Consider the following 24,255-nt stretch of genomic DNA (forward strand, 5'->3'; position numbering starts at 1 on the left):
CTACTAAGAAAAGCCCAAAATCTCCCACTGTTTATTGGAAGCGTGATCTTGTTTCCAGCACCTGGAGTAGCAGTAAGTAATTACAAAACAGACAGAATAGCTGGAGTAAGATAAGTAAAATCATGTCACACTAACTTGAATTAGGCTGATTGCATGCTAAAAAGCTACAGTATAAAATCTTGCCTCTTATTATATCAGTGGTAAGGCTCTCACCAACTTCACTTGGGAAAAGCTTATATAAAGTTTTACTTAGTGAACACTTGGGTCATTCTACAGCATTTATAAAGGTTATAGGAGTTCTTAATGAGAAGTATAATTAAGGGTTCTATGCAATCAAATCTAATTTCCTGTGTTCCAAGAGAAATGAAGTCAAAGTTCAGATTTCTTGTTCTCAAACAGTGGTGCTAGTGCAGGAGATGGGGTGGTGGGGAGACATTTTTCTATCTGTTCATGCAATCTGTTTTGATATTTGGAGTATGAATGAAATTCATACTGGCAAAACCAGGGCCGATCAAAAGGTTAATTAATTCCTCCCCTCCTCTTTTTGTAAATGCTTTAATGTATCCCTTTAATTTTATTTATTTATTTATTTATTTTGGGGGGGGAGGGAGTTACTTTAGAAAGCAGAGAAGGGCAAAAATCAGAGCACTTATTTCCCAATGAAACAGCAAGAGTAAGCCAATGATCTTGCCATGACACAAATTACTTGATTACCCCAAGAAAATGCCCTCCGAGGCAGACCTCCAGAGTTTGGCATTACTTTTAGCAGCATCTTCTGTGTGCACAAGCACAAGGATTTTGTTCCCAAAAGTATGAATTTGACAGCTTTTTTTTTTATGCAGAAAATTTAGCTAGGAATAAAGTATTTGCCATATGTTGATTTTACCAGGCAAAGGAAAATGAGCCAACTATAATTATAAAAGTTGACGTCTCCTAATCCTTCCTTCTTTGCATGAACGTAGAATGTAGTTTTAGCAGAATGTAGTTATTAGGCATGAAATGATGTACAAATAAGCAAATATAAAACCAATGTTTATCTTCCAGCCATTCTCTAGATAACCCTGTAGTAATTTCCCCAAGCAATCAGGTAAATAACAGATTCTCTTGGGAATGGAACTTACACAAAACTTGTCATGTAAGTAGAGAACAATTAATTACACTCTTATTTACAGTTTGTCTGATAAGACCATTAAAGAGCAACTAACAAGAATTCCAAGGTGCTGAAATGATTACTCTCATCACCTCAGTATGTAAACATAAGGGAGATACAAAAAGAATTTGGCCCCTCACAGTGATGGGGCTTGGTTTTGTTAAAACCAGAATCTCAGATCTTCTGCCTTAAGCTGACATCAAATTTTGTTTGTGCACTACTAAGCTACAAAATGTTCTGAAGAGTCTTAAAAGTCATTAAAGGCAATTATCTGCTCTGAAGTCCTATAAGACTGCATACATTACTCAGTTTTTAATCTGAGATACATTCTTCATTCTTGTGAATTAACTTGTCAGTTACTTCGAATGGTGTCTGCCTCTGTTTGTATTTATAAAGCTCAGCTTCTTTATTAAATCAGGAGATTCAAACACTAACTTGACGTGAATTACAAACCACTGATTTCTGCAAAGAAAGAAAGAAAGGAAATTTATGGGAGCAAAAACCAACCAACCACCCAAGCAAACAAGGAGGAAAAAAGAGAAGATGTAGGAAACTGTCCCAGTATTAATGTCACATTCACCTGTACCCTGTTTAAAATTTCATTCTGGTAGAACCAGGACATCTATCACAGGCCTCTCAATTCTTCTCTGACAAGACGTAGATATGGTCACATTAAGATACTGCACTTGCCAGTGAAACATGTAAGGTGTTCGTATTCTACATAAAAATGAGGTCCTAAGACATCAAATTGCAGTTATAAAAATAAAACAAAGGGTAGAAGGGCAGAAAAAAAGAGGAGGAGGCTACTTTCATTTGCACCATGAAAAAGTAATTCCCTGGGATTACCATACATTATTGCCTTTGCATATTCATCTCTGAATTAATTTCACTGCATCTGGATAATGATCTTAGCTTACCAAGAGAAAATAAATTGATGAAAAGAAAGAAGTAATGCTAATAGGAATGAATGGCTTTAAGGGATGGGGAAGTGGATGTACAGCCTCTTTTGTAGGTCACTACATAATCCAGTTCTAAGGCCACCAGAGAGCAAATGTCTCTGCTTTCAGGTGGCAGCAGATTAGCCTGCCTGGGATCTGCAGTTATGAGGTTCACCCCTAAAAAAACAGAGGACTGCACCATGAGCAGCAACCCCAGCAGAGGTAGAGGTCAGCTTGGCAGAGGACACATTTCATGTGGCCATCCTAGGGATAATGATTGTGGAAGGCAGAAGTTTGAAAGAAATTCAGCCTTCTTCATATATATGATGCTCTGGCATCAATCACACTGTTCTTAATTTCTGCTGCTAACAAAGGGAAGAGCAACATAAGTGAGAGCTATTCCCACATGCTAATTTACTATCAAGTTAAATTGAGTGATGGCCCTAGAAATTATAACCATCTACAAGGTATGTACGCAGTACGGCAAACACCCTCCTATAAACTCAGTGATAAATGCTACTTATTCCTTTCTATAAAGGAGAGCAAGATTGGCAGCTAAAATGGAAATATTCACATGGGTATTAACTATTAATCATTTACTACTGCTATTATTCAGTTCTGGAGAGAGAAAAACCTCTCCTAGCTACACAGTTTATTCAAGAATTATTTGTTTAAAATTATATTACCATAGAATTCAGGCACTACTTTATACAATTTCACAGCTAATAGGTCTTGACATATGTTTAAATATCAGGCAGTTCCTGAGATATTTTTCCCCACCCCATACTATTTTGTGTATACTTCTTACTGCATGTTATGAATGATATCACTAAATAGGTTAAGTAAAGCTTGTAATGAAAGCGATGTGTTACTCTGATTTGAAAAAGATTAAGAAACCTAAACCAGTAATCTAGAAAATAAAATTGCCTGTGATGAAAGAGAAGAAAAGCAAATCTGCCCCATCCCCCAAAACAAAGCAGCCAAAGAACATTACCCATATCTTATCCACTGGCACAGTCTGCTGACCCACTTCCTTGCAGCCAAGGCACAAGAAGCAGATTGCAGCAGATTTTTGAAAGCTATATCTCCAGTCTTGTTTCTTTCAAAGAGCTGTCAAGTCTGTGGCACGTGGCACGTCACAGACTGATTTCAGCCTTTCAAATGGCTCGTACCGATTCGTCTGAGTCTCAAAACTGTGTTTTATACATCAGTATCAACAGTAGCAAAGTAACAAAGAACGGAATAAAATGTTATGCAGAATGATGTCAACACAATTATTTTAGGAATGTTTATTACATCTAAAAAACATACCAAAAATGAATTAACCTGTTACCAAAATAACTGATTTTTTCTTAACTACTTCTATGTGGTTAAATACAAGAAGCAGGACAGACAACAACCAGTAAAAATAATTTGAGGAGCCTTTATTTTCTGTGGACATCCAATCGCTGGAGTTCAATGTATTGTATTACCTTACAATTGTACTACAAGCTTCATGCTGTTATCTTGCAATACTGAGAATTCATTGCAGTCCATGCTTTACATAGCCAAAGCTGAGGAATCACGTATCTTTTCATGACCTCTAAAAACCAATCTAAAAAATCCATCTAATTAAGGACTTAAATGTTTTCAGAGAGAAGGACATCAAGTCCTTCTTGTTGAGTCTCCTGCTTACTTCTAGATGAGTACTGTAAACAGAGTTTGAATAGGTGCATTATAATATATCCCAAAACAAGCTGTCAGACTTTCCTTCTTCATTTTAAAGCCATGCTTTTGGGTACAAGAGATTAAAGGCTAATTATCTAACAAGGACAATCCTTTTAACTGGTTAGATAAGGAACTCAGATCTCGTATGCCTCCTCAGACCCCCTGGACTAACAGCTTGGATGTGCAAGTTCGTGTGATTACAGGTAGTTTCCACTGGCAGGGGAATTGTTTCCTCCATGCTTTTTTGTACTGTTTCTACCTCTAATTAGAGAATAAGAGTTGACTAAAATGGAAGCTAACAAGTCGTGTTGGTTTTTTCTGCATCCGAAAAGTGAAGTAGGAGGTCACTAGCATGTATTTCTTAATTTCATCCAGGATCTCTCATCTTAACACATAATTTGAAGAATGGAAAGAGGACTGACTAGGTTTCAGCCATAATCACTAAGCCTTCAGGGTGAAATCCTGAGTCTACAAAAGGCAGCAGAAATCAGTTCTGTATTTAAAATATTGGGCTGATGCTTTAATACTCACCTACCATTAATGTTCTAAACGTCTTACAGAGCTTTGAAAACCCTAGTCCAAATGACTTCATTCAAAATTGCTGAAATTACCCAAAAGCTTTCATGAACCAAAGATACTGAATTTCATCTGCTTTCCTCAATATAAATTCATGTGCAGCCTGAAAGGTGCATTTAAGAGATATGAACTTCAGTTACAACACTCAACAAGTCTAAGGGGAGTTTAAAAATTACTGGAAGCAGAGGCCAGGCAAGTTTCACTGTGATGTTTAAATATTAAAGATAGAGCTTCAATATCAGCTCTGAACTTTGTGCAAATCCGATGTCAGGTTTTGGTGAAGCAGCAGGCTGACACAGAACACAATCCTGAACTTCCCCTTGTATTAAAGGGTCAGAAACAAAAACGACAGGAGAAGAAAACTAGCATTCAGAAAATACTAACCTTTCATTTCTCCTTTTTTTGGAATCTTTGTCTGGAATAATGGGGAGAAAACAAAAGTACAGTGTTTCAAGATATCCATCCTTTTCAGCACACACCAAAGCCGAAGAAGCAATTTTGCTATTAATGAAGTTTAAGGTTGTTGTTAATTCTCAGAATGTTGTGATTTTTTAAAGCAGAAAAAGCCCCCAAAGGTCTTGTTATGAACTGCTAGAAACACTACACTCCTCACTTCTCATGTAATTAACAGAAAGCTTTTAAATCACATTTCACTTGAAACTCAATATTCAAAAACCACAGAATTGCTAAGGCTAGAAAAGACCACTAAGATCATCTAGTCCACCCATCAGCCCATGTTCACTGACCATGTTCACTGACCACATCCCTCAGTGTCACTTCCAAATGGCCCTTGAACAGTGATTCCACCACCTCCCTGGGCAGCCTGGGACAGTGTATCATCACTCTTTCTGAGAAGAATTCTGTTTCTAATATCCAATCTGAGCTTCCCCTGGTGCAACTTGAGGCCATTACCTCTCATCCTATTGTTACCTGGGAGAAGGAGTTGATCCCCACCTCACCACAACCTCCTTTCAGGGAGCTGTAGAGAGGCAATAAGGTCTCCACTGAATCTCCTCCAATCTAAACAACCCCAGTTTCCTTAGCCACTCCACGTAAGACTTGTGCTCCAGACCCTTCACAGTTTTGTTTCCTTCCTTCAGTCATGCTCTACGGATGTTAGGAAACTTCCAACACTGTGTTTTAATTATGTCTCTGTGGCCTCAAATATCATCTTCCTACACTGCTGTGGGACAGAGAACTCAGCATGACCTGGTCACCCAGAAAACAATCCTGGATACTAGAACCAGAAAGCAAGTCTCTGGCTTCATTGCTGGATTCATCTCATCCCCATCTGTCAAATGATGCAAAATTTGAGCATCTGATCTAAACAAGAGGGACTCATTCTCTCTAGGCAGGGATGACCGGGTCTGGAAGGTAAGTTATCACACCTTAGAACCTACATTCAGCACCTGGGATGAGAAATACTTTCTCCTTCACTGGGTATACAGCAAAATACACTTCTTTTCAATGGCTAATAACAGGCAAACCAAATCTCACCCTGGACACAAGCCTCAGCTGCTACAGGGAGGCACCAGAATGGAGTTTTGCCATCTGCAAGAGGAGGACCAAGCACCAATGCAGGCTCATTATCCACTGCTCCCAGGCTTCCCCATAACAAATGCAGCTGCACTTCATTGGCAAACAATTTTAATATGGTTTTATACTGCACATACCAATTCTGTTCTTTCTGCTTGAGGAAGCGTTCCGACTGAATTTAACAGAATTACGCACATGAGAGGCAGCCTGGCCCTGTGCCTTCCACCTCCTGAGCCATGTTTTTTTCTGTGCAGGCCAGGCTGTGGCTGCACACCCAGCAGGTGAAGCTCACATCACTGCAGCTCTTCTGATAACAGCAGATGGTATGATTAGTCAAAAACAGGTGTAGGAAGAAGTCCCTGAGATATAGTCACATCTCCAGATACCCTTTTCACGCAGCAGAAACAGTGCAAAAGCGGATCTGCTTTCAACAATCCGAGAGCATGGCTAGGCCATGACTCAGCAGCTGAAAACCTCATCCAAGTCACTGAAGCTTCATGAAATGAGTGACTGGAAATGAATCCAGACAGAGGAATTAAAATCTGAACCTATGCCCCTCTTATGCCGTGTGTGTAAAATACCAGTTGCTTCCCTGTTTCTCTTGGTTTTTACAATCAGTATGGGATAAACAATGCAGCAACATGAACCCGCTGATGTTGGGCCAGTCACTGATTTACCGAGCTACCCAGGCAAGGAAGGATTATTTTAACTAATCAAGACAAAGCACAGCATTTAAGATGGAATATTTTCATTAAAGCAGACAATTCAGAATTATAAATACTGTTGAGTCTGAAATTATGATTGTTAATCTTTCCACATATAACAGTGTTCTACTGACACACACTGTAAATCACTCCCTTTTTCTTGCAGTAGATGAAGCCATCACACAGAATGCTCAATTATAAACCTGAATACAATTAACAAGGTGAACTTACTTTACTTTTACTGCAGAAGGGCAATATTGATGGCATAATATCGATGTTAATGCATTTCTTGTGACTGAAATTTAGTCTGTACTCAGTAATTCACTCACTCCCGTGATCAGCACAGGTAGCAGCTCTCTCTTGGATCCTATTTCCCTCTCTGCAAGTGCATTGTGCATGACACCAGCAGGTTACACAGTTTGCCCAGTGTGTATTTTGAAATACAGACTGCAGTTAGGTCCCAAACTCTCCATCGTCTCTTACATGTCTATAAAATTAAGCACATTAGTCTGATTATTATATATATATATGTATATATTATACACACACACACACATACATATACATATATATATATATATATACTTCTGTTGCTGCAAGGTTGGGAAATATATATATATATATAGGAAATATATATATATATATAGGAATTACCAATAATTGAAATCCTGTTTCAAAAAGACACATCAATCTATTCTAAAAAATGACCAGAAAATATAATTCAGTACCTTCATTTCTTTATTCCTTACAGGAAGGTATGACCTGTGCTTCACAACATACAATTTAAAAACAGGTGGGAAATCCCTAAAAAATAAAATTCTATGTCATTAATTTTCATTCTCCTGTAGAGATGAAATAGACATTAGCAAGTACTTGAACACTTCTACTAACTCACTCCACCCCTCTCAGCATCTTTAGGTGCCAGGATTTAATTACTGTTCATCCCCTGGTAATCTGCAGATATGTTCCCAGTTCAACAGAATCTCCTTTCTGTCTCTGTTGGAGTACAAACCTAAAAATAACCACTTCCAGTGCAAAACTGTATTTCACCAAAGTGTAGCTAAGCAAAGTTTTGTTGAAGATTTACACTAGTGCTGCTATTAACCTCTTTAAGAGTCCTAATGATATTCTACAACAGGGATATTCTGGATGCTTGGGATGCTCAGTCTGTCTCATCACTGAAATATAACAGGAATCAGTTTGCTGATCAAGTTAATGCCTTAAGGAAATCTGTTATAGGATATGAAAAGCAGTAGTCCCAGTACACAATCCCTTTACAAATTATAGGACATGACTACAAACCCTTTCACTGACACCGATCACATTTTTCTCAGTAGTTTTCCCAAGACTTCCCACAAACCATCTACATAAGACACATTTAATAATACTTGCAAGACTAAACATATCTGAATCTTCAATTTAAATTAAAACAAGTAAACAAACAAGCTATCATCACCTGTCTCATTTGGGGGAGCAAAATTTTCACTTTTCCCCTCTAAAATAAACAAACAACAACAACAGCAACAACAAAACCTGGTAATGATGTACACTGGACTCACAACTCTCCTTAGGACAGAACTCAGTTCTGCATTCAGAAGTAAAAAAGGCAACTTTTCCTCTTAAATCTGCAAGCCAACTGAGGTTTGCATATTTGTCCCTACTATTGTGTCACCACTGCAGCTTAGAACCTCTTCATTACTCCATGACCAACACACCACCTAATATGTTACCAAAGCCCACAGTCTATCTGCCTTGCCTTGTCAAGGGGCTTGTTCACCAGTGACATCCCAGACATGTTACGCCATAAAGAGGATATCTTCCTTGAAGAGGTCCTCCACTGCTCCCAGCTGCGCCTCACAGCTGCCATTCAATTCCTTTTAGATAAGAACCTGTCCTGAACCACTAGCTCTCCATCTATGGATTCTGCGCTTCCAATGATACCCTCTAAAAGTATGCTGCAAAAAGCCCACACTTTGGAGGTTCTTGTTCTTTTTTTTTTTTTTTTTTTTGCTTTTGCAAACAGTTTTTGTGACTGGTTTTCTAGCAAAAATTCCAAAAGCTAATAACAGTGATATTAAAAGACAAGGTCATGCACCTACCAGACAAATAAAGTATTGCTGTTTACTAGTAATGTGGCAGATTAAGTCCCAATACGTTGTGTGGAAGCACTACTGTTAGTAATTATATGCACAGAATTCAGTACAGGCTCTGATGTAAATCACATAGCCACAGCAATAGTCCTGGAAAATCTATTTTATGGGCCATCAAGCTGTCCTGGTGTAGAAGAGAACCAATTTATCTACCAGAAAGCTTGGATTATGATTAATGGAGGGAACGTATGTAATTAAGATAGACACAGAAGACCCAAACAAACTTGCGTTAAATGCTTCCCAATAAAAGATAAAGAAAATTGAAGAACGGTTTTAAAAGGATTTGGAATTCTGTCTTTTGAATATTACAATACAATATTTTTTTAGAGAAATAACGCTTGCACAGCTATAGCCAACTGGCCTGAAAGTCACAGGGACTGATGCTGACTTTAGTTATATTTGTTAAAATCAGTGTAAGACCATAACTGTAGATGAAGTTCATTTGAATTCACAGTGTGGGTGACTAAGCAGAGTAATTGGCCCCCTTTTTTGTTTCCTGTGAAATATAGTATCTATTTGAATAGCAGCTATTTTCTCTTAAATAGTCTTTTTGTGTAATCATAGTCTTTTTCTCACTATTTAGCATTCCACTGGAAGTTAACTACTGAGCTCTGCTAAATGACTACGAATGGTGTGCAGAAAAATCTTTTCTACCAAGGTCACAAAAACACAATCCAAAATGTTTATTGGAGAAATACAACTTCACATGCTTGGAGCAAAAAAGCAAAGCATGTCAGGAAGGAGATGATGTCACTGGGGGCTGCTGAAGCCCAGCAGGGTGAGGTGATGCTGAAAGTGAGCAGGCAGTGAACAGTGCAGGAGGAGACATGAGCGAGGCAGAGAGTAAAAAGTGGGCAGGGGAGGAAAGAGGCCAAGGGAGTAATAGCCAAGGGACAGATGGGTATGTGTGAGAAATGGGTTAGTATTTTATTCTTTGAAAAAATATAGATTTGACCATTTCTTCATTTGTCTTCTTTTTAGAGTAGGATGTAAGCTTAGGATTGAAATGTTCTTTCTGGAGAAGCAATGTATTTGCTAGGAAGTTGCCTGGGCTTTTATATCTTACCAAGAGCTACAAAATACTTTTGTCAGTCAATCCAAGTGATTATTCTGCCTTTCAGAATAGAAACCATTCAGAAGACCCATCCTCCACAATATTTTTTTTTTTTTGCATAGCATTAATAAATAAAACATCCATATGCTCTGCCCATTTCTGCAAAGAAAATCTTGTGTGTAATTCATGAGAGAACAAAGAAAGAAAAGAATAATTGATCTTGCATTTTCCTAGGATTTTTTTTTTAATTATCTTTTGCTTTCCAACAAGATGCTGCTCTTCCTCTTCCCCTTCAGCACAGAATCCTAGTTCCAATAGATTAGTCCATAGCTTATCCTGGGATAAGCTCCCCACCAGCATTTTAGGTACCAGTCAGTACTCTGATACAATGATGTGATGATGTGAATGCTAAGAGAAACACTCAGAAAAACATCACAACTGGGGTACGACAGCAGCGCCTCTGTGGCTGCACCAGCACAGTCCATGTGCACTGCAAAGCAGGACAAAGCATCTGATTCCTCGTAAAGACCTCAAAGAGAAAAGACCAGCTGAGAGCATGGTATTGGCACCTTCTCCCCAACCAGCAAAGTTGCCTTTCTCTAAACATGGGAAAATACAGTACCCTTTCTTCTCCTTCCCAAAAGTTCCTGTTGCAACAGGGACAGCTCAGGACAGGGGCACTGAATATTTTTTTAAAGCAAGTAAACCCATTTTTGCTTTTGCCCCACAGTCAAAATAGCAATATATAAATGTATGAGTTAGTGCTGGTCAGGGGATCCAAACACTCAGGGAGGAACAATTTATAGTTTGATCTGACTGGTTACTTTGACACGGCTCCTTTAGCCACCACGTCTTTCTATTCCTCTAGTAGCACAGATTTAGCATTTCAGGCTAAGTACATATGTTGGATAAGAACATAATCCTCAGATCTGGGCATAGAAGCTCATGGTAAGAGGATAGCTCTGCATACAAATTGAATACACTGAGATACATGGGGAGGAAAAAAAAAAAAAAAAAAGCTAAAACACAAAATCCTAATATGCATATTGTCAAGGACTTCTGGCATCAGAAGAAACCATCAGTTATCTAGTTTGACATCTTTAGAAACAGAGGGACTAGAAGGGGAAAAGAAGGAGAGAGAAAAAAATTGATATGACCTTTAGTCCGGCACAGCAAGTAAAGAATTTGGATAAATACTTGCAGAGGAAGAATATGCCAATATGCAAAGAGGAAAAGAGATAAATGAGACTAGACCATTTCAGTTGAGAAAAATCCCAGAGCTCCCATTTATCAGCCATTTCTGACAGCACGGAGATGGATTTATCATGGGGCAGGAGGGGACACTCTATTAGCCATCTTAAGATAGCACATGCATTCCTGGGTGCGGGATGCAGCCATCTCTCTGCAGTCCATCTGCTTCCCCTCCTCCTGACTGGGGCTCAGCTCTTAATGCAAAAGACTTCTCAGTATCACTGTAAAAATTCACACTGGGCATCCAGCAATTACTAGTCATCTGTTGTATAGAACTGTAGGAATAGGGGGTAGCATTTCCAGACAATGCTACAAAGGATCAACTCTACAAATGGTCTGACACCATTAGACTTTGTTCTTTCAAGCTGCAAAAGACACAAATAATCAAACCACTTTGGAAAAATAGAGTACATGTGAAAGCCCTGCATCCACCTGACATGCAATTGCATAGCTATCTGTGTTTTTAATTCTTTATTCATCTTCCAAAATATTAGTAATCAGCTGAAGTTGTGCATTAAAATTGCACTACAGGTGGGGAGCTCTGAGTCCCATCAATCTGCAGACCCTTTCCCACATGCCCATAGCTCTGCTGGGTATGTATCACACAGCTTCAGGCTCTTTTTCCTCCTCACCATGATCCCTGCACAGAGAGCTCAGAGACTGGCGCAGCTAAATCGAGCTTTGAAAAGAGCTGGGATTAGAGAGCCAAACTTTCTGAACTCTCAGCTGATCTGCTCTGGGCCAAGCATGACATCTTGAAATCCTTTCAATCCATTTCTCTATGCTAAATATAAAAGAGGTGCAGAGGTTTTTCCTCTTTCTATGAACTCATCTCATTGCGCGGAAGCTCAGTTCTGCACAATATCTTCACACTTTCCGCTGACACTTCTATTTCACAAGTGGCAAGCACATTCCACAGAATTCTCTCATTCTTCCCAAAATAAATTAAATCTGGCATTGTAGTGTCTTCAGGGAAAAAGCATCATTTTGCCTATCTAACAGCTGACATAAGTTGTTGGGTTTTTTTTGTTGGTTGTTGGGTTGTTGTTTTTTTGTTGTTAGTTTTTTTTGGAGGGGGGTGTGAACTGTAAGATGTCAGTGTGTTATTTACTTGAAGATCTGCCTTTTTTAAAGTCACAAGTAGAAAGCTTTTTTTGTGGTAATACTGTTTAGAAACTGGGAGTCACAGAACAGAACTGGAGAAAATAAGGACCACAGAACAGGACAAGAAGGGACTATTAGAGACTATTTAATTTTGGTGTGTGTTTGATTTAGAGTTCAGGTTATTTTTTAACTACATTGCACAGAATAAAGGAATCTTCATACTAGCATGGACACACAAACATCTGAAATCATGAGCTAATGTAATTTAAGGCAGAATCTGTGAAAACACTAATGAATCACCAAAAACATCCTCCCCTCTGACATTACAAATCATCAGTAATAAAATGCCAGTGTGACACAGAGTCAGGCAGCAGAAGCTGTAATTACAGTCCAGAATAACAGTTTCTTTGGAGCTCATTAACTGTATTGAGTACCTTTAATCTTGTATTGAATTTAGGAGCAGTATTTTAGTTATCAATACAAAAAGTGTTAAAAAGATTTCCAGACCATATTCCACATATTCCCTCTAGATATATATTATTCCAGTTTGATTTTTAAGAGTTTCTTTAACTGCTTGTTGTATTGGCTGATTTCTTCACTTCAGCATTAAGCCAGCTGGGACAGAGAGGCCAGCCCTGCCCCAATACCTTTAATTCACATCACTCAAAAGTACTTCTGGAGTGAATGGTTTCCTATATGCCAAAGACCCAAATTTGTAAAACATTTGAAATGATGGTTCTCCTCCTAGAAATGTAAGTCAGAGGAAGGGAAAAAAAAGAAAAGAAATAAAAAACTCAGCAAAAAATCCTTCTTGAGAAACGTGAACCTGTGAAACGAATTGTGCAGTGATGGCAGATACCTGCCTGACTCTGCAGAAAGTTTAAATGATAATTAAGGAACATTCTAACAATGGCAGCACTAAGAATTTTATCCTTGATGTTATATTTAAAACTCAAGCTCTGAGGAGTGAGAGAATGTAAGAAACTAGCGGACTTCAGCAAAAAAGGCATTTGACTGTAACCCAAAGCTTCACATCCTACAAAGAAAGATTGCCTAAGATGAATTTTTTAAATACTTAAAAATATATATTGGAAGACAAGTTAATAGAAAAGTTTCATGTTCTTTCAAACCCCAATTCATTATTTTTAAAAAGGTTTAATTGACTGTCATTCATTTCATTTGGAACCCTTGGAAGTTGTCCAAAGGTGGTGCAATCTCTGTCCATGGCTGATATTCAAACCTCATCAGACATAGCTCTGAGCTCCCAACATCCTGACCCTGTTTTGTTCTGGGGCTTGGTTTCTAGACATCTCTTCCAGCCTGAATTACTCCTAGGCTCCAAGCAGATTCAATTCTCGCTGCATCCTCAAACAGCCACAGCATCCCCCACTCTATACTGTGGCATCGACCGTTTTGTGTCCAACCAGGAAACAATTCTGAATCATCCATTTTTTCTCAGCTGGCCCATTGCATGGCCTCCCACTTACAAGGCCGGGGTTGGAAACATCATTGTCACCACCAACTTAAAGCTAACTAGAAGACTTCCATGAGATAAACCAAAAAGTGGCAAGGAAAACAAAGCTGTCCAGTGATATCCAACCAGACCACCACCAACTTATATAACATAGTGATGACTACAGTCATCATTTTTTATAAATACATATATTTAAAGAATCATTCCCTGACTTTGACTTGTGGCTTTATCACTACATATTAAGGCAAATCTACATGGCAGATCCTGGCTTTCCTTGCTCTAGACCTGACTGTTTGTTGCTGTCTCGGTTGTGCTATGTTGTTGATTTTAGACAAAGAAGGTTTTTGCATTGGGAACGTGCATGAGAAAATTAGGTCTTTTCCTGCTAAGCACCAGATGAAACCACTCTGCTTTGAAAAGCAGCAGGCACAAATGCGTAGATGATGAATTTCCAGCTTAGGGAACCAAATTACATTATTCTAGACATTTTGATGGCAAGATTATCCCAACAGTTACTGCTAATGCTAATCCAGGAATCCTTTAAGCTCTCATTTCATCCATATAACTAGTATTCACAGGGACAATTCTCTTCCTTGAAAAAAGAAGTATCAAAGAAAACCAGTAATTTAATTAAAATTGTAAACATCCTGATAAAGAAGTCAGTTTCTCTCACAGTACATCAGTGATCAACAGGTGATCCTATACAAACATGGCAAAGCACCATTACGAAAGCCAAGCTCTAAACAGATCATGTCTTTATTGAAGGTTATCTACAGAAAGAAAAGGGATGTGGCATCAACTGTGTGCAACTGGGACAGACAAAGCCTCCAAGACAAGCCTCCAAGAAAATGCCAAGTATCTTTTCCATTTTATCTCCTAACCTCATGACATGCACAAACATATTTAAATTGAGAATGAAATAATACCACCTGCAATTGTTCTAGCTATGCCAGTTATTCTGGTGAGGCCATAAGGACAGGCAGTCTGGCACTGCTCCAAGCTGAGTGCTCAGGCACCATGTAATGGACATTTCAAAGTTTGTTTCCTCAACCTGGACACATTGCTTTCCTGCTTGGCTGATGTCCAACACCTGCTGTAGTAACACCTACCGAGAAGAGCTGGTATTCAACTGCCAGTTTGTTTTGCCACTATATGAGAACCTCTTTGTCTCAGAATCAAGCACATCTGCCACAGCCAACTGGTCTTCAGTATGCTGCTTTGCAAGAGGCCTCCTGCAATGTCCAGGTCATTAAAGACTATATAGAAGGACAGAAACCTAAGTATGTGCAAAAATAAATGCTAGCTTCAGATTGAGCTTGAGCACACTCCAAATTTGTCACTGGTTTGGGGGATTACTTTTAATTCCAGTAGCCTACTAAAGAGACAGGAATTAGATGTTCTGTTCAGATCCATATTTGAGCATGTACTTGGTATTTCATGCAGAATTTGGTTTCCATTCATTCATGTATCCACGTTATTGTTGCAATGTCAACAACAGTGGCTATGTGCTGAACTTAAAACTCTTATTTGAGCAGTCACTGGAAAGAAGAGAAAGAGGAGAATTATGGCTCTGCATAGGAAGAAAAGTCTCCTCTGTGCTCCTCTTATACTAGCTCCAGTAGCTGTATTACAACGCACTGATCATGGCAATACAGTGAACCCCTAAGAGAGAGAAGCCTACTCAAGATTTATCCAAACTGGATTTGCATCTATCAGACTTCTGGATTCCAAAACTCAAAATCATCCTATGGCCTGCAATTTCTGCTACTGACACTGCAGTGAGCCCAAGGTCGCTAGCACATCACAATTAACTCTGTGCTGCATGTCAAGCTTCATGGTACCACCTGGCAGAGATTGCATATCTTCCTGCTACAGCTTGATCCAAAGCCCATTTTAAGCGACATAAAGACTTTTATTGATTTTGCTTGGATTTTGGAACTGTTCCCAGAAGCACAGTAGACTCTCTGATAGTTCTCAGCATCCTAAGAATTAGAGACAGCCCAGCATTTCTGGTTGCAGCTAACAGAGGTCAGTGTTGCACATAAGCTCTAGGTGAGATCACAACATTTCCATCCATATTCATGACCTGTCTCCATTTCTCTTAAATGCTAGTGACACTGATGCTGCCAAAAAAAAATCTGGCAGGGCTTCCAAGACTACAGACTCTTGAGTTGGTTTTCAAAGATAAGGTTAAAAATTTTGGATTTAACACATTCCTTTCTAACTCCACCAGAAAGGCATTTCAGACCATTGAGCATTTTTAAATACACTTAGGTATTCACTATGTATCCATTTATTCTTCAGAAAGTGTCATAATTTTTCATGCTGTATGTAATAACTACTAGTTAATTATGTAAAATCCCATCCCATCTGCTCTTATTCCTTCACACAGCAAAATTAGAGGGCTGGATTCTGCAGCCATTACTCACAGAAAGAGAGGCATTGATTTAATGGACTTCCCTGAAAGGGGATTACAATATAGAATCCTCCACTATTGATTTTGTGACATCATAATCTTTTCCTCGGAAGTAGACGCTGATGACTCAAGACAATATCAATGCAAGATTAGGCAGTAGCAGCTGAGTTAGAGAAAGAAAATTATTGAACGACAAACCTACTGATTTACCGCAAGTAGGCAGCAATAAATCATTAGCTGTGTTCTCTGTTTTGAATAGAAGTTGTCTTAAAAACATAAAGTTTGAGCAGTGTTCCTCTCTTTCATCTCTTCCCCTTATTAAAGTTATTTCATGAAACTGTTTCAAGCTATAGCAATTTTTTTTGAGGGTTAATGGCTTCTCTTTGAAGAGATTAAAGTCACATTGATTATTAATTATTTTTGATGTTTTTAAACTGATGTAAATGTCCAGCAGATCTGATGAGAGACATCCTGTAGAAATCAATACTGAACAGAAACAAAAGAAGCAAACAAAAACAACTAAAATAAAACAAAACAAAAAATCTCTTCTCCTCAGCTCCTAAGGGAAGCAATTGTGACTTGTTTCTATTTGGAAGGTATACTGTCCCTTGGAGAATACCAGCAACTGGCATGTATGATAATCACTTGTTTATCTAGAGCATCCTTATTTTGATATGTCTATCTTTCAGACTTCAGTCAGAGCCTGCAGATATTTTGCACGCAGAACAAAGCGAGGCACAGTACTGCTAAGTAAATAATAAATACATTAATTTCATTGCTGTTGGAAAATATTCATTTTTCTTAAATCTGCCTTTCATTACTTCAGGAAAATACTAATTAGCATTTTGTGTGTGTGTGTGTGTGTGTGTGTGTGTGTGTGTTCTTTTTCTTCCCTACCAATACTCACTACTGGTCCTTACCACATTTAAATAGGTTGGGTTTTTTTGTTTGTTTGGTTGGTTTTCTTCCTTGAGTTTAAATCTTCTTTGCTGTTTGCAGACAGAATGGGAACTAGACTCTTCCTTTCTGTCTGCTAGGCCAACCAGGAACTATGAAAATGACTTCCATATGAACAAAGAAGAAATGACCCTAAATAGCTGTGGCATGGATAGCCAACAAGTGCCAAACAGCAAATGACACAAAGGCAAGAGGACTGGGATGTTCCCTTGTCTGCTCTGGGGACTCTTCTCAGCCTCAAAGAACAACTCCTTTGTAGATTCTACAGTGCATCTACTTCAGAAGGAAAGGATTGAAAACTCTTAAAATTGAATGAGTTTCTAATTTGATTGACAACTTAGTGACCAGAAACTACCTCTCTTAACCCAAAGATATAATCCAAAGTCATCATAACTAAATTGGAGACCTGCAGGTTTATAGCATGTAAAGCAACTATGGCTTGTTTAAATCCTGCTGAAATAACCAGAAGACTCATGTCTCATCCTCCTAAAGTTCACCAAGGCCCAATCACTTCAAAATCATAACTGTTAGATTGTCAAGCAACATTATCTGCTTTTCCCCAAAGTTCTTAAAAATTAATTTGTTCATGTGTTTTTCCCTCAAGAGCTTTCTATTTACCAAACTGCTTCATCACATCTCTGGCTGCCTCAAAACAGCAGAGTTGTTGACTTCTGTTACCTCCATTCAGCTGCTCTCAAGTGTTCAGCCCCTGTGCTTAAGTGTCCCTCTTGGATTTTTCCATCTCAGTATTGTGCTCTATATTCGATCATAGCTCCTATCCTACATATCCTCTACCTGTGCCTGTGCTGTCACCTCAAGATCAGCATACATAAAGCTGAGCATATTACCTTCCAGCTCTCTTCCCTGTTGCTATCATCTGTATAACCAATTTGTCCATCACTGATGCTTACTAAAGAACTTCTTTCTCTAAATCCATACATCTAATTGAACAGAAAATGCAAAGATAACCACCGTAATTTGAGAATAGCACATGCTACTTTTGCTGGGGTTCAACATGCTGTCTTTATGGTAAGCCAGACATGATGCCTATCAATTATTTCTGGAACTCCTTATCTTAAAAGCAGCTGTAATTTCCTAGCATAATAATGAAGAGGTTCCAGAAATGAAATACTATGCATCACATTTGTCTTACTGGAAAGACAGAAGTCTTCTTCCTTCAGAGTTGCTCCTTTCACTGACTGTATTCATCCCAGATTATACAGTGTTATGAAAAGCAAGGTAACTTTTCAATTTCATTTATCTCCCATTCTCTATTCATTTGTTATATATTGTGGATGTGGCAGTCAGTATACATTGCTACATCAACTTCATAAAGATTTTTCTCTTTTCAGCTTTATATTGACAGAAGCTTAATAGAAAAGTTATAATAGCTTTTGTGTGCATATTAACAAACCACTCTCTTCACTTTCCTGCTTCCCTAAATCATCATATTTTCTGGAACTTAGGAGCTTTCAGTGGGAAAGACAAAAAGTCCAGCCAGGTCCTATGTCCCACAGAGACACTTCAACGGAAGACAGACATCATCCAATATTTCACCTACTTGCTCAAAGTTAATGCTTAGCTTCACTTATGATCCTAATTTCTTTTGTTGTGCTGTGCCAAAGCTCTTCAAGAGCATTATGGCTGCAATCCAATAGAAGATGAAGGACGATATCTTGCTTAGACTGGCAGCAGCTCACTGACTTTGGATGAATCACAAGTGAAGCTGTAATTCCTATGGTGCTCTTGCAGACAGGACCATAGAATCATTTGAGTAGGAAGGGACCCTTAAAAGGTCATCTAGTCCAACTCCCTTGCAATGAACAGGGACGTGTACAGCTAGATGAGGTTGCTCCAGCCTGACATTGAATGTCTCCAGGGATGAGGCATTCACCATATTTCTGGGGAACCTGTTCCATTGCCTTGCCATCCTTTCATACTGGGAATTTTCTCCTGAAGCTTTCCTCCATCAGATAACTCAAGACTAGACACAGAAGAATGGACAGGAATACACTGGCCCAACAGCTCCCTTCTACCATCATACATGTAATGCAATTGTCCGGTTTGTCTCTTAGATCTGGAACATCTATTGAACTGTTGGCCATCCTAGAACAGCATACTTCTATGTACTGTGCTCTGCATAAACATTTTAATTTTAAAACACTTAACATCTAATCAAAGTAGGCTTTCTTTACATTGCAATCAATTACATATTGCTACAAGAATATTTTGAAATTTTAATAAGGAAAGTGTGATCACTAATGTACTGTAGGATAAGAGTGCTTATGGTAATGAAGATGATACATACTCCTCCAGTAGAAAAGATGTGTAATTTTAAATACTTAAATACGAAGGTAAGTATGATCCTTTTAAGTTGTTCAGCAAAAGCATTTATTTCCAAAGCTTATTTTTCTGACGTTTATCACTCTGACTCACATGGCCAAGTAATAAAAGGTACCTTCTCCTGTATTGAAACATCGAGTAAAATTAGTCTCATGATGGGTTTAGACACAAGACTTTGCTTAACACTCACTCAATCAACAGGCAGGACAATCTGTCTGAATTTCCCCATACGGTGACATCAGAAAGGCAGATAATAAGTGGGCTTCTAAAGTTTAGTCAGCACATTGTCTGTGAGCTCTTTAACAAATGGCCCAAAGGTTGTAGGATAGCTACAGGCAAGTCTTTATTCAGCATGGTCCCTCTACTAACTCAAACTAGGAATCGCCCTTGGATGTAGCTTCTGACTGAAATGATGCCATCTAGAAATTACTCTGTTGACCTCTTCCAGTTTGAGTGCAGGGCTCTCTCTTGATCTCTCTTGAAAGATCTTCTGTTGATTGTCCACTATTACTGCACTGAAGTTAGAAAGTTGCCAGAGGATAATGGTAGACTTATTCCACTGCTAGACTGTGTGCCTACTATAGTTCCATAAGCATGAGTTGGCGCCCAAGCATTCTTATAAATATCTTTGTCCATTAGAATCATTCTGATATAGAAATAATCCATAAATATAATTCATGAAAATAACAAAATGAGAATGTGGCTTGTAGGAGGAGTCCTGAGCAAAGGGCAGTTGATCATAAAAAACTAATATATATATATATACATGTAAAAGTAATATATATATATATGCACACAAAGCCTCAGTAGCATATTAAGACCCCATACAAATACCTCAGTCTCCTGGAAATGAATTGTGTTTTTTCCCTTTGCACTTCTAGATAATTTTCCTGAACACTGTCATCCACTCAGTTCATAGACAACCAGGTCTCTCATTGTTTTTCTAGTATAAGCATTGGTCAGATCCTCTTGTAAGTGTAACAGATTGATGATATCTCAGCATCAGGTTTGGCAATGTTTTAGGTCAGAAAGAGATTCCTCCAGCAGGAAGCTTGGAAGCTTTTTGTTGAAGTAAGATATAATTCTATTCCTCTTCCAAGAGCTATAAATCTATATTAATGCCTGAGTTCACAAACAATGTATTTATCCTGCTAGTTTCTAAGCTAGCCATTGCATAAGAAAACCACTGAAGAATGATAGAGGTGCAAGATCACATTGCTCTGTTTCCTAAAAAGATTATGATACTGCCCTGGAGCACAAAGTAATGCTCAGACAGAGCTGTGAATGAAGGAACTAAATATTGCTAGCCTGTAGATGACAATATCAGGTACGTGAACCTGCAGTGGGTAGCATTGCTGTTTGATCCCCTCCTCGTCACTGACCACACCAGCATCAACAGATAGTGCCAGGTCTTGAAAGAATTTGGCACCATTTCTTTACATCATGAAATACAGCATGGAAAGGAAATGAAAATGTGCTTTGAGCTGTTTTATCACTGTGCAAAGCTTGCTGATGGCTTTATAAATTGCCAGATGGGCATCAAGGCCACACCAAGCAGATACAGCTTAGCAAGTGACATTTGGGCTGCTAATGCTGAAGCAGCAAGCACACAGGCATCAGAGTCATCAGTTCAGTGCAGCTGCTTTCCCAACAAGATTAAATTGCTGTCTCACCTGGAAGCCAATAGCTCAAGGCTAGATAAATTTAGTAGTTCCACAACAAGTTAGCATAACCAAACAGCACAGAGCAAGGGAAATGCCTTGTTTTTAAATTAATTACCTTTAATTATTAGTTAATGCAAGAAAAAATAAATGCGTAGGCATCCAACAAAAATCATAATCTACTCACGCGTAGCATTGCTGATGTGCCCCTGTCTTGAGCTACAGCTTCACCTCTCACACTATAGAATTCTGCCAGTACCCATCATTATTTTCCTGCAGCTTTTGTTGCCATTCCAGTCCTGGGTTTTCTCAAGCAACATACCCAAGGGCACGTCTGAGTTTTATCTGGCTCTGAATTGATGGTCACCTTCCAACAGGAAAAAAACTCAAGGCCTTGGCTGCCGTCAAACCTTTACCCCATTTCTTTAGATTTATTTCTATAGAATCACTGAATCATAGAGTGGCCTGGGCTGAAAAGGACCACAAAGATCATCCAGTTTCAACTCCCCTGCTATGTGCAGGGTTGCCAACCACCAGACCAGGCTGCCCAGAGCCACATCCAGCCTGGCCTTGAATGCCTCCAGGGATGGGGCCATATGTACTAAAAACCCAAGATATCATTAAATTCTTAGGAATGAAGTTTTGTCACTATATTAACATTTTACCCTGCATAAATGTACATTTCAGCAGTTATGAAAATGAGACAGCTGACGGCTGAGTATGCGAACAGATGCTGCAAACGCTTCCCCTTTAGTACTTCTGTCAATGCAATGTCAATGCTAGAAGTGACTCCACTGCCGTTCCAGGATACGATCCTACAAACTCCCATTCACTCGGGGAGCTCTGCTCATTTCTATAGAACACTTCCATTTGTGAGGCACTGAAGAGCGAGTTTCTTAGTTGCCACTGACAAATACTCAACAAAGTTTTCAGTACCGCGGAATATTGCCATTTAGGGCACTGGCATTTACAATCGGTGCTATTTGCCCAGGCAGAGCAGATGTTTTCTTTAAGAAGTTGCATGAAGCACGTTAAATACGACTGAGGAACCACTAAAGCATCAAACGCATAACGATAAAAGACGCCACATGAAGCCAAGCTGGCGGCATTACGCTGAACTTTGAAAGATTCACCCTCCAGGAGGACAGAGCCAGCACTGATCTGGAAGCAATGTCAAATTCTTCATATCGGCGAAGCGACACGCGGTTCCCCCCCGCCCGCCTTTGTTAGCCGCCTTTCTCGGCAGCTCCGGGGGAAGCCGGCAGGAGCCGGGCGGGCTGCGTTGGGCGCGGCGGCAGGTGTCTGCCCGCGGTGCTGAAGGACAGCGCGGGGCGCTCCCACTACGCCGCGGAACTTCGGGCGCGACGGGAGATGGGGGAGCGCCGCATCCCCGGCACTTTTGGGTGTGGGGCGCAGCGGCCCCTCCTTCATCCCCCTCGCAGCGGGAGCACAAAGCGGGGACAGCCGAACCCGGGTTAAGCCCTCGCCTCCGGGGCGCAGCCCGAACACACAAAGGCGGCCCCGCTCCCGCGGGGCGCGCAGCCCTCCCGTTCCCCGCACTTACCTTTAGCAGCACAAAGAGCCAGAGCAGGCAGGAGCGGGCCCCCGGTCCCCCCCGGGTTCCCCGCCGGCGGCGGTCGGGCATCGGGGAGCGCGGCGGCCGCGGCCCGCGGGAGCGGCCGGGCGGGGGGGGCTGCGGCTCCTCTGCCCCCCGGCCCCTCGCCGCTGCCCCTCGCCTCCCTCCGCCCGGCTCCGAGCCGTGCTCGGCAATGGCGAATTGCGGCAGCATCAGGCGGCCGGCGGCGGCGCCGACCTCCCCGCCGAGCCGCGCATCCTGCCGCCCCCCGCCCTTTTATTTGGGATTTGCGGCGGGGGGAGGAGGAGGAGGAGGAGAAGAAGAAAGAGGAGGCGGCGGCGGCGGCGGGGTGGGTGTCTCCGCTCGCTGGAGTTTGGGCGATCTCGCTGCACGGGAAAGGAAGGGGTGGGGAGAGCGGCCGCGAGCGACGGCAGCGCGGTGTGCCCACGGGAGTGGCCACAGCACCCCGAGCCCCGCGGGTTGACAGCCCGCAGCCGCCGCCCCGCGCCTCTCCCCCGGCACCTCCTCTTCCCGGGAGCAAGAGGCAAAGCGCAGCTCCGGCCCCTGCCGTTGTTAACCCCCCCACACCCACCGCACCACGTCTGAGGGGGACAAATGCCGGGTGAGCAGGGAAAGAACGATCAGACACCGGCTCCAGGGGCCATTGCCAGCAGTGAGCACAGGGCTGGGAAACGAGAAGCTCAAGGTATAGGTCTAAGCCTGCGAGGGGTGGAGAAGTAAGAGCTCATCCTGTTCCACCACCTGCTCAGGACCAGCGATCGTAAGTGTATCCAAAAAAAGGTACTACATCCCGCGTATCCTGCTGACTGGCATTCAAGAGTGTAACTGTGGATGAGCTGCTCCTCCTCTTTGTCTTGCTTAATCTGATGTCACCAGGAATAACAAAACACAACCTTCCCACCACCACTACCAGCCCAGAGGTGGTCTTCTCAAAACTAAGACCCCACAGCTACATCTTTTTGTCACTGGCTGCTCTTTCAGTCCCACCAAAATGAATTTCAGTTCATCTGTGAGAGTGACAGCCAATATTGATCTGAGCAAAATAAGATCATACTTGTTCTAGGGCTGTATCAGAGTCATTAAACTTCAGAACAAATTCAGAACCAGGTGTGGTTCCATTACATGTAGCCCTGGGCCACCACATCACTTTTGCTTAACAGATAAACAAGGAAGAAAAGTAATGGCTGAATGAGAATAGTTTTAGTGTTCCCAAAATTCCTAAGCCATTTAGGCAAGGTGTGCATTATTACCTTCTTGTAGGAATGTCCTTTAAGATGATCAAAAAAGTTGTCCTCTGACAGCATTGGTAAATCAAATGTTAATGACTTGGTTTATACACGGCATTTTTTTAATTTATATGAAATTTAGATCTTCAGTCAACAGAAGCTGGATTTCAAAGTGGCCAAAGCCAGAAAGGGACGTGCTTATTTTCCACTGAAATGGGCCCTTGAGCAGTGATTTGTCACACTTGGTGAGGATTAATCCAGAAAGTGAAGGAGAAATTTGGGTCCTGGGTAGATACTGGCGCACAGCCCAAATTTACAGCTCCAGAAAGAAGATGCTATTCATATCTTCATTTACAAGAAGCTAGGGACAGAAAAGACCTTCTCAATGCCAGCAGTGAAGGACACAGACCT

General features: G+C 40.6%; 1 protein-coding gene across 2 annotated transcripts in view; it reads right to left on the reverse strand.

The window, feature by feature from the left end:
- Positions 1–23,034, reverse strand: part of PTPRO (protein tyrosine phosphatase receptor type O) — a 145,002-nt gene extending 121,968 nt beyond the window's left edge. For both annotated transcript variants that reach the window (XM_085543395.1, XM_085543389.1), the window contains exon 1: positions 22,586–23,034. In XM_085543395.1, coding sequence (XP_085399521.1) covers positions 22,586–22,810 — 225 coding nt within the window. In that variant the 5' untranslated portion in view covers positions 22,811–23,034. The remainder of the gene's footprint in view (positions 1–22,585) is intronic.
- Positions 23,035–24,255: the final 1,221 nt, after the last annotated feature.

The sequence above is a fragment of the Coturnix japonica genome, chromosome 1 (genome assembly GCF_054131305.1).
Source record: "Coturnix japonica strain WE chromosome 1, WE-NBRP24, whole genome shotgun sequence".
NCBI classification, from domain to species: Eukaryota; Metazoa; Chordata; class Aves; order Galliformes; family Phasianidae; genus Coturnix; species Coturnix japonica.